Genomic DNA, 12,114 nt, shown 5'->3' on the forward strand with positions numbered 1-12,114 from the left:
GTTCATCAAGACCACTTTTATGATGTGGTGAGGCACAAAAAGATTATATCCAACTATAAATAACCCCTCATACCACCTCTCCAACGCACACCATTCATACACTACTGGCCCCACTTGGCCGAACCCACTATTTTCCTCCATCTCCTCTATTATCTTCTTCTTCTTCTCTTTTCTTCATATTTTGCTCGAGGACGAGAGAAGCTTTTAAGTTTGGTGTTGGAAAAGCCTTGCTTTTTGCTTTCCATTCCCACTTATAGCACCTAAAATCGGAGAATCCTCTAGAAAGAGAAAAGGAAAAGCAGTTGCTTTCACCTCCGAATCTTAGGAGATGGAGAGATTCATCACCAAAACCCATCAATACCACTTTTATGAAGTAGTGGCAAAGAAAAGGGTGATCCCTGAGGTCCCCTTCAAACTAAAAAAAATGAGTTATCCGTAATTCTGTCGTCGTGTCAATTCTCCTCTCTGTTGCCGCGTCTTCCACCTTATCCACTTCTCTGTCCTCTGGCTCGCCGTTACGTCCCCCACTGCGTCATTTCGAAAGAAGTCACCATCTTGTCGTTTAGACTTTTTGTATAAAATCTTGTTGTTTTTGTATAGAATAGATACTTACACCTCTATTCATAAGGAAATTAATAATTAGTTTGAACTATTAGATAGATGGGGAATGGGGTCTCTACGAAAAATAGAACCTTGTGGAGAATGGGGATGGGAAGCAATATTCTCCCACGGCGAAGAACGGGGACGGGGACGAGGACGGGAAGTAAATTTAGGGGCAAGGGATGGGGAGCAGGGAGACATTCCCGCCATAACAGCCTTTGGTCGATGAAACAATGTAGGCAAGGGAAGTCGACAAAATGGATCCGTAACCTCGGGAAAAGGATTGGCTCTGAGGGTTGGGCACGGGGGTCCCAGCCCCGAACTTGTCGGCTGTCAGTGGACTGCTCGAGCTGCTCTCGTGGTGAGAGCGGGTCGTCGCGTACCGGTCGGGGGATGGATTAGGTGCACTCTGTTGAGGGCATTCGCACGTCTTGTGCAGATGAACAGAGCTAAAAATTTTACTACCTATGCATATACACACCTCTATGTTAATCCTCATTCTTAAAATTTTTCAAGTATAAATTTATATCATCAATTGTTAGTCCCTTCAATACATTTTTCAAATCTTAAAAGGTTATTTTTTGGATTAATAATTTGCCCTATATCACCAGCATACTTGTCAAATTTGCAGAAACCATTAGGTATCTTAACACATTTTTCAAATCTTAAAAGGTTATTTTTTGGATTAATAATTTGTCCTATATCACCAGCATACTTTTCAAATATGCAGAAAGCATTAGGTATCTTAACAGGTTTGCCATTGGCATCAGCAAAGAATGCATCTAAGAACTCAACATTGGAAGGACAATCAGTGAGAGGCTCAAGTGAAGAAGCAGATTGTCCAAACCCAAATTCTCCACTGTCAAAATAGGATGTGTAGTACCAATCCTCAGTGAGGTTTTGGTATGGAACAAAAAGCTCTGATATGAAGCCTTTGTATAGTACTTGCCGATATTTCTGCATTTCCAGGTGATACACTGAGGCTAGAGAAATTATTGGGCCAGCTCTAACGTCGAATGCAACATGAAACTCCCAATTCGTCCAACTGTGTTCATTCCAATAGTGTCAATGAACCAGGAAAGAGATTTTTATAATAAATGTTCATATTTTTATTGTAAGTTCTCAATAATTTGATTTTTTTTCTTTTAGAAAGTTCAATGATTTTTATTAGGTTTTTGCAAAAGTTTGGTGTATAACTTTTATATTTGCGGAAAGGGTTTTCTAATTAATTGTTATAACATGATCTAGAAACTATGTTTTTAGTTAACATGACAACTCTTAATAGGTACAATTCTTTGTATTTTTTTTTGGAAAATACATCTTCCAAAAGGGAATTTAATCGAACGATCTGTAAGTTGAAGAGAGATTCTGGTAGGTTTTACCTTATCAATATGGAGCTTTTTCATTAGTGAAAGTGGCATGAGGTTGATGCTTGCTCCAAGATCGCACAATGCCCTCTGAATAGTAACATGTCCAATGGTGTAAGGAATTAGAAAGCTCTTCGGATCTTTCATCTTCTCTGGAAGGTTGATGTGTGAGCATCTTTCTTATCTTTTTCTAGTGAATTTGTATTTGAAATTCTTGAATTAAAGCAAGATTTTGGTGTTTTAGGCCACCATGAATGCTACTTTGAGTTGTTTTGTAATTTGATTTATTATAAGTAGCATTCGGGTGAATTTGGTAGAGTTCAGAAAGAAGAAAAGGAGTAAATTTCATGCAGCATGGTGGCGCCAAAATTTACCCAACTCAAGTTTCGCGCCAGGACACAACAAAACTCCATATTTGTTACGGCCATGGTTGCGCCAAATGCCACATCCCGGCGTTTAATTTAGTTTTTAAACCAAACTTCACCCAGCTCAAGTTTGGTGTCAGTATACTGAAATTGAAGCCAAGGTTAAGTTTTTGGGATGAGTGGTTTCATAACACTAACATAAATATATATATTAATCTAAAATTTGTCATTTAATATATAAAAATATAATGATTAATCTAATTTAATTAAAAAATAAATTTATAATTGTTTTTTTCACTATTTACATTATGAAAATATTAAATAATAATTTTAATAATATTTATATAAGACCAACAATAGTGTATTGATTTTATGTTTTTTAATACAATATTTAAAATATTTACTTTTTCTTACTATAATAATAATAATTTTTTGAGAAAAAGACAAATCGATCCCTGATTTTTTGGTCTACAGATATTTAAGTCCCTAAGAATTTAAAAATACATTTAAGTCACTGACTTCTTCAAAATTTGGACACATCAATCCCTAGGTCTAATTTATTCTATTTTAAAAACTCGCTCACGTGTACATCCGTATCAACCAGGTCAGTACAACAGAAGTCGCGTTTAATTTTTTCATTGGGTCTGACAGATCCAAGTGAACACAAAGGATCGATATGTCTAGATTTTAAAAAAGTCAGGAATTTAAATGCATTTTCAAATCTTTGAAGACTTAAATGTCCACGAATCAAAAGGTCAAAGACCTATTTGTTATTTTCTCTAATTTTTCGTACAATTAAAACTTTTGTATCTCATTTGAATTTAAATATAATATATCTAACTTTTATCTTTTTTATTATCTTTAATTCAAAAATGCAATTTTTTCTTAAAAAAAATACATAAGTAGAATAAGATCATTCTAGGTTTTTAAGACATCAAAAATATTAATTATTGTATTTTTTGTTAAAACTAACTAATTAAAAAATAAATAAGTCACTAAAATTTATCTATAGAAATTATATTTTAAAATTTAAAATAAAAATAAATTTAAAATCTTTAATAATAGAGACAATTAATAAAATTAATGAGAGAATTTATTATATACTCATATATTAAATAAAAGAATTTCAAATTTTTGTGGGGCACTCCAGCCTCTTGAATGTGGATCCGTTTCTGCTGAGAGGGATATTAATTGTTTAGGAATCTCTCGTTCAACAAGCTTATACAAAATACTATTAAGGTCAGTTTAGATAAATAATTTAAATAAATTTTTTTTGAAAAAAAAAGTTTAAAGTATAAAGACTTTTATTAATAACAGCTTATAAATAAGTTATTTTGTATTTAAATTTTTAGTTATAGAAGTACTTATTTTGAAGTTGTAGCGTTTGGATGAATAACTCAAAAAATACAATTTTTTCACAAAAAATGAATATTAAAACAACGATGATAACAAATACTTTTCAATATTGAATATTGATTTTCTATAACCTAATCACTAAGATTACAATTGTTTAGACAATTAATTCTTTATTTGCTCTCTTATTAGTTCTATTTTTCAGGTAAAAACTGGTTCTTCTACTTCATCTTTATCCATAACGGTGTTCTTGTATATGGTAAATAGTAATAAAATTTTAATTCACAATAATCTTAATGGCAATGCCAAAGAAATTATTGTGTAGTTAGTATTTGCTGTTTTATTGTGTATGATATAGTAGAAAAAAATAAAAAATAAATATGAAATGTGTGTCAATGTATATTTTGTTACTGTTTTTATTTTTTTTACTTCCATTAGAATTTCCTCCTCTTTTATTGGGGTCAAGAACTTGCTATAACTAACTATAAAAATAATAGCAGCTATATAAAAATAAAATCACACGAGAAAAAATAAAATTAAAATTGAGATTTTATACCACACATAATGTTAAATACAAATTTAATAATAAAAATAGAGTGGTAAAATGATAAAAAAAAATGGAAGGAATATATGCAATAGGTGATTCAAATGGAACATTGTTTTAAAATGGTGATGGAGAGTCAATATTTTCAGCAGATAAATTATTACGTGAAAATAATGGTGGAAGGCCAATGCTTATAGCAGATGGAACCTTGGGTGAGAACGATGGTGGGGGCAATATTTTCAGTATTTTTTATAGAGTCAAGAATGAAAGTAGATTTTTTTTTTGAGATTATTGTTTTTTACGAAAATGATAGAATGACTTATTGATGAGGAGAAGTCATATATTTTTACTTCTCCAAAAAATTATAAATTAACTTTTCGGAAAGTTAAAAAGTTCCTTTTAAAATAATACCAAACATGCATACTATGACTTTTCATAATTCAAAAGTAAGAAAAAGTAGCTTTTGCTACTTTCCAAACGGGCTCTAAATACTAGCACCTTAATTTAAAAGCGAAACATATAATTCGTAACATACATCAACCTTAAGGCTGCATTTGTTTCTGAAAACATGATAAAACAATATACTAAAAATAAGATTTAAAAGATAAAGATACAAAATTTAGTATTTTTATATTTTGTTTGATAATAAAATAGAATAAATTATAAAAATTTAATTTATTTTTATTTTTTTCATTTAAAAATTTGAAAAAAAATAATAAAAACTATAATTATAAAAAATTAACAAGAATAATAAAAAAATAAAAAATAAATTGTGTCTCTTATTAGTGTTTTTGTGTCCTTCCTGTTAGGATAGACACAAAATATACTAATTCAGTACCTCTAGGCACAATGTTTCTAAACACAATATCTCTGTCCATATCTCATCTGTCAAACACAATTTTAATTTGTGTCTCTGTGTCCCTATCTAAATGTGTCCCGTCTCTATAAATACACACAGCCTAAATTCACACTATTAAGAGAGCTGCTACACATTTAAGTCTTTTTGACAACCAAGTCCAATAAAGTTGGTCTAAACTAAACAAAAATCAGTTTCATTAGTGGAGCGTGAATACACGCTCCAACTACGTAAGCATTTCCGCGTTTCTTTCCTCCTCCACCTTGTTCTTCTTCTACTTTTTCGCGTTTTTCCTCCTCCTTCTTCGTATTCCTCTTCCTTCTTCTTCGTGTTCCTCTCTTCCTTCTTCTTCGTGATCCTTCTTGTTAATTTTATTTTTCTCAAGAGAGTAAATTAAGAAGAATTTTGAGAAAATAAAATAAGGACAAGATAACGAAAAAAAGACAAAAAATACTACAACAATTTTGGCAGATAGTGGCGGAAATTTTGCGACAATTTTATAAAATCAATGCAAAACGGCAACCTGCGGCACATATAGCGGCGGTTATTGGTTGGGGCTGCAATCAGGACCACATTTAGCGGCGGTTTTTTACGAATTGCTGCTATATTTCAATCAGGCTTGCATTTAGCGGCGTCTTTTTTAAAACCGCCGCTATATATACTGTCGAGTGAGTTATTGTTTTACATTTTGTGGCGGTTTTGTTTAAACCGCTACAAAATACGTATTACCACATATTGCAATGTTTTCTTTAGTAATAACCATCTGGGTATAATCTAGTTAAGTAAACACTACTATCTTAAGCTACATATGTTTAAATCATTGTTACTTAAACTCGTAATATTTTTTTTACATTCGTTTTACGTAAAAAAAATTCACAAGTTAAATAAACTATATATATTAACTCATGTGAACAAATCTACCAATAAGATTTTTTTGTTTACTTTATTGGTATTTAAATTTGCATTCAAATATGGATGTAAAAGAAAAAAATAAAATCATACTCTCAACTAATTAAAAATCAAATATTTTCTAAAAATAATAATTAAAAATATTTTCTACAGGTCATTAAAAATATTTTAAATTATATTTTTTTATTTTAATGATTTGTTGAGCATTTATTAAAATAAAAAATTTAAATTTTTTTAATAACAATCTTAACTTGTATTATTAGATATAAAAATTCATAATAATTAAATTCAAAATTAATTAATATTTTCTCAAAATTAAATACTAAATAGAATAAAAATATTTTTATATGAAAACCAATCAATTATCTGTATATTATTGTGGTTAATAGATTTAATAATGCTAACTGACCAACAAAATATAATATTTTTGGCAAATATTTCACTAATTTTATAAAAAATATTTATAATAATTATTATTTTTATTTATGATTGAATATACTCTTTATTGAATTCATTATGGATATTATTAAATGTACTCTTTATATACGCTTGGATCATATATAAATAGATGTAAATTAATTCGATCTACTATGGTCCAAAATTAATTCGAAGCAGACCCATTCGAATTATTAGGGATGTCCTAGCGTGTATAATTCGAATCACCCTGATTCGAACTACCCTAAGACTACATGCAAGCATAATTCAAATTGGACAAATTCGAATTACAAGCATTACTACTAATTCGAATATGACTAATTCGAATTAGTGTTGGTTTGTCTAATTCGAATGAGACTGATTCGAATTACATAAGAATGTATTTTTGGGAGATCCTAGTAATGTTTTTTAATTTGGTAGAATTGTGTAATTTGGTCCTCCATTTGATTTAATTGTGCATTTTACCCAATATATAAAGTGCCTATAATAACTATGATCAAATATATAAAGTATACAACAAAAATCTGTGTGGCAATCAAATGTGTTCATATGATATATATAATTATTACCGCAATATACATCGAAGAGACATTTTGCTTGGTGGTAACATGACATTGTTAAAATTTTTCCTTCTTCCAGGTGGTGGAAGTGCGGGTTTAACGATTTAGTCGGTTGGACCACCGGATGATCCGGTCCGATTTTAATAACTATAAACGGAAATACTAAAATTTGGCGGCGGTTTAGAACCGTCGCAAAACTAATGCTGTTTTCGTTTATTTGCTATTTAGCGGCAGTTATTCCAGCGGTTAACTAAAAGTGCCGCATCCGTTTAGCCGCGCCCCATCTTCCGGCGTTTCATTAAAATGCCATGAAATGTTTAGCGGCGGTTCACTGCTAAGTGTCGCTTTTGTTGTAGTAAGAAGAAGAAGACAAAACGAAGGATGATGAGGTGGAAAAATTCAAGTGAAATAATATAACCAAATGAACTTAAATTAAACTAAGAAATAAACCAAAATTTCTTTAAAAATAAAAAATTTGGTCAATACTTATCAGCAGCATCAAGTGAACCTCAGTTAATTCACAAATGAATCTAAATTAGTTTAGATTTGAATAAAAACTAACTAAATAATTACACATGAATAAGTTCAGCAAATTCAAACGAAACAAAATCAAATAAACATAAATTAACTAAGAAATAAATCAAAATTTCTTATGGAATAAAAAATTTGGTCATTACTTAACAATAGCATCAAGTGAACCTCAGTTAATTCACAAATGAACTTAAATTAGTTCAGATTTAAACAAGCAGTAAAAAAACTTAATCATCAACAAAAACACATAATATTGGTGTTGTTGGTAATAACGATAATGAAAGAAAAAGAAGAAGAAGAAAAATAAACCCTGCATGCCCGAATTTAAAAGAAGAACGATAACACTGAACGTATGTGCTTGAATGTAGAGTTTTATTCATATAATACCATATTACAAAATTTTATTCATAAAAAATACCATGTAAACAATAGTATACAACTACATAAAATAATAATACTAAAGAGACAATACTTAAAGTTATCTTATATTATATAACATAACATTTATAATTTCATACCTATAGCATTTATAATTATATATTTATTACATCTAAAAATATATAATTATTCTAACAATAATTAATAAATACTAAATAAAAGAAATTACATTTTTAAATTCTACATTTAAAGTAGACATTTTCTTTCTTAGTTGTTTGCATAATATTTATTTTATTCATAAAGTTGTAAAAATTATTATCAGGTCATCTTTAAGGATAGACCTCTATAAGTGATAAATGTCCTGTAAATGGAGATATCTTGTAATTATAGAGGCCAGCTACATAAAAGATACTTTCCCATTTTTTTTTTGGTTCTCTCTTTTCCATGAAGAATAATATACATGCTTATATTCATAAGAAATTTGAGTCGAGTAATTTCAGACTCATCTTGTTCTTCATTTATCACAGCCTCCAAAATTATTATTTTACCTTTATTTTTATTCTTACTTGAAGCATTAACAGCATCTTTACAGTTTCTCAATATTTTTATGCAATTGTCGTCACTCCAATTATGTAAGACTAGCTACAAAAGAAGAAAAGAAATGTAACATTACATATACTAATATTATTTCATTCTTTATTTTTTAAATGTATATAAAAATAATAAAACTAAAATTAGTTAACATAATAAATGACTTATAATTAAAATTGTAAAAATCAAATCAGTGATTAAACTAATAAAATTAAGAATTTAAAAATTTAAAGATTAATCAAAATTCAACCAAGACTGAATCGAATATATAATAGTAATATATTTATGTATAAAATATATTATTTAAAATTTTTTTGTATTTTATTATTTAAATCAATTAATCATTAAAAAATTGTAATGGTTAGATCAATTAACCAAAATTTTTAATTCTTTAACCAGTTTGTTGTCAACGATTTTTTATCATTTTCAATAAATTTAATTAAACCGACTAGTTCAATCTAATTCTCAAATCCATGCTTATAACTTAACTAAAAATCTTAATTTTAAGACTTAAAAATAGCTAAAAATATTTAAATTAATTAGGGCAAACACACCACTAATCCACTACTAATTAAATGCTTACCTTAAGTAGAATTGCATCAGCCTTAGGAATGGATTTAAACATGTCTCCACCAACAAAGCTCAAATTGTTGCATCCCTTCAAATTTTTCACAACCTGTGGAAGATCAAATACTATACATTTGAGTGCTGGAAATTTCTCACTGATAATTTGAACTGTGGTTCCATTTCCACCACCAACATCTACAATTGTTTCCAACCTCTCAAAGGTCATGTGATGATCCTTTAGTGCCAACTTTATCATCTGAGAATCACTGGCCATAGCATCATTGAACAAGCTCAAGTTTGTAGGGTTCTTATCAAGAAACTCCCACAAAGGTTTTCCCAAGGTGATTTCGTATAGTGGGCGATTTTCGTCATAAAACCACTTGTTTAGATTGTGCATGGAACTTGAAAGAGTTGGATCATCGAGAAACATTTCTACCACCGGAGATATAGAAGAGTTTTCAGTTCCTTTGATCAACAGCTCTGATGCTGCTGTGAGAGCAAATGCTTCCTTTTCTTCTTCTTGGTTGCTATCATCGTCACCATGAATTGTCACCTTTGTTGTACAGATGTAAATACAATATTAACTCCATATGCATGGTATATGATATAGTTGCAATTATAACATTTTGTTAAGAAAACTAAGATACATAGTGCCTTGTATATTAAAGAGAAAATCAACAAAAATATTCTCAAATGATCAAATTGCTGATAGAAGTAGGGGTGTCCGCGGATCGGATCAGATCGGATATGGCCAAAAATTCGATCCGATCCGCACAATTTTCATCGGATCGGATTGGATATGATATCCGCGCTTTTGAGTGCCAGATCTGATCCGATCCGATCCGCAAATGTGCAGATCGGATATTGGATATATCCGCATAATTAAACTTTCTCTTTTTAATTATATTTCTATGTAAAAAAACTCAATAAAAATATTTTTTTTATACTTTTAAATTTATTTATTCTTAAAATATTTTTAATCAAACTCTTTCTAAATAACAAAAATAAAATAATACAATATATGAATAATATTACTAACTAAAATATACAAACAAGTAAATATAATACCAAACATATATATTTATTTATTTTTAATTATTATTGTGCGAATTTGCGGATGTAGAGCAGATATCCGCGATCTGATTCATAAAGGGTGCAGATCGGATCGTATCCGCAATTTTCGCATCGAATACGGATATTTACCGCAGATATACAGATACGATCCGATCCATGAACACCCTACATATTTGTATACTTACCGTGGATCTGCAGATACGATCCGATTCATGGACACCCCTAGATAGAAGTGCCTTTCGAATTTTCTAACCATGAAAATATCTTTAGAATATTTTAAAATACAATAAAGATAATTAAAGTACATTTTTTTGATAAACAGCAAATGACTTTCATATTTGGTAAATTGTGTGCCTATTTGATATGAAATTTTATGAAAAAATTTGAATAATTATTTAAAAAGGTATAAAAATTTGAAACTAAAATTCGATTTATAGATTTTTTTTATTTTTTAAAATATGTTTTTTTCAATTAACAAAAAAACTACTTAATGTAAAATAATAAAAATTTTAAAATAATTTTTTTATCTTTTTAATAATACTTACAAAAGATTACTACAAAACTTGATCTCTAAAATCTTTTAAAAATATATATATATCTAGCAGTTGAGTATTTTTTTTAAATATTTTGGAAATATTTATATTGTTATCAAATTTGAAGAATACTTTTTTTTATCAACAATTTAATAGCTTTGAGAGCATATTTGGTGGTTTATTCTGTATTAAACAAAAAATTGACTTAATTAAGACAATAAGAAATTATATAGTGAAATATAAATATTTATAAAAGGACAAATAATTTTGAAGTATATGTGGGAATGGTAGATTCTTACTATATCAAAGAATCCATTATGTGCCATGTAGTGCATGAAAAGATCCGTGCTATCAAATTTAGCCGATGGAATTTTGAGAACTGAAACCAATTCTGAAAGAGTAATGGGCTTGCCATGGTTGTGGATTATGTTTGGTATGCGAAAGTCAACGATCCACTTGAGACACATTGAGTCTAGGATGCCATACATGTGCCTGTAGACAAGAGCTTGAGCTTTGAAGCTCTCACTTGCCGTGCGGCCATTGTTGTTTGAAGCCATAGCTCTTGTTATGAACAGTTTTTGTAAGTTAAAAACTTAAAATTTAAAACAAACCAAAATCAGAGAAAGCTAAGAGAGCTTTTCCTTTCTTTCGCTTTTCAGAATACTAAAACAACACACCTAGCACTCTTTATATAGGCATGGATTGCTAATATAAAAAAAAGGAAACTATTAAACTTCACCTTATTGCTATAATATTTATGTACTCAGACAACAGTAGTAAAAAACCGTGGCTTTATATAATAAATTCGTTTCTATTACTTCAAATAATGCTGGCCAGCCATTGTCTATTCCAATATAGAATAGCGCGCCTTCGTAGCTAAGGTCACGGAAATTTAAAACCGCTGTCTTAATTAATATAATAGATAACCGTTTTTACAACATTGTCTTAGTTAACGTTTGTTGGAGGATAGAGACAGAGACAGAGACAGAGACAGAGACAGAGACAGAAAGATTAAAACTGAGAGACAAAAATTAAGAGACAAAATTTGAAATAAATTTTAGTATTCTGTTTGGTGTAAAGTGGGAGACAAAAATTAACACAAAAATAAAATTTTAATTTGATTTGTACAAAGAATAAAATTGGAATTAATTAATTGAAATAAAGATATTTTAGATATAAAATGTTATTAAAGTTTTAGTCTCTATCTCTACAAATTTTAGTTTTCTCTGTCCCTACTTTTTAGAAATAGTGAAATACTGAAATTTTGGAGACAAAACAGAGACAGCAATTTTAATATTAATCTCTAAACCAACAAATATGATATTGAATCTCAATCTCTCAATCTCTATCTCAATACCTCAAAACAAACACTACTTTAAGGAATAGATCTTACTATTGTCTGCCCTAGTGCAGTGGGTTTAGAAGATCATAAATAAGGAAATGGATTTGTG

General features: G+C 29.3%; 1 protein-coding gene across 1 annotated transcript; it reads right to left on the bottom strand.

Moving 5' to 3' along the window:
* Positions 1-8,282: 8,282 nt before the first annotated feature.
* Positions 8,283-11,222, bottom strand: LOC107486373 (isoflavone 7-O-methyltransferase-like). Its single transcript, XM_016106909.3, has 3 exons — positions 10,963-11,222; positions 9,073-9,609; positions 8,283-8,540 (listed from the first exon to the last, which is right to left on the bottom strand). Exons 1-3 carry the CDS (start codon positions 11,218-11,220, stop codon positions 8,283-8,285), a joined length of 1,053 nt encoding a protein of 350 aa, XP_015962395.1. The 5' UTR covers positions 11,221-11,222.
* Positions 11,223-12,114: the final 892 nt, after the last annotated feature.

The sequence above is a fragment of the Arachis duranensis genome, chromosome 4 (assembly GCF_000817695.3).
Source record: "Arachis duranensis cultivar V14167 chromosome 4, aradu.V14167.gnm2.J7QH, whole genome shotgun sequence".
Taxonomy (NCBI): Eukaryota; Viridiplantae; Streptophyta; class Magnoliopsida; order Fabales; family Fabaceae; genus Arachis; species Arachis duranensis.

What these genes read in the sequence shown, in the direction of transcription:
- LOC107486373 (XM_016106909.3), bottom strand. Translation starts at nt 11,220, where the DNA reads ATGGCTTCAAACAACAATGGCCGCACGGCAAGTGAGAGCTTCAAAGCT. An exon ending in ATAATGGATTCTTTGATATA is followed by an intron (nt 9,610 to 10,962) that starts GTAAGAATCTAC and finishes TGTACAACAAAG; the next exon opens with GTGACAATTCATGGTGACGA. An exon ending in CTGATGCAATTCTACTTAAG is followed by an intron (nt 8,541 to 9,072) that starts GTAAGCATTTAA and finishes CTTCTTTTGTAG; the next exon opens with CTAGTCTTACATAATTGGAG.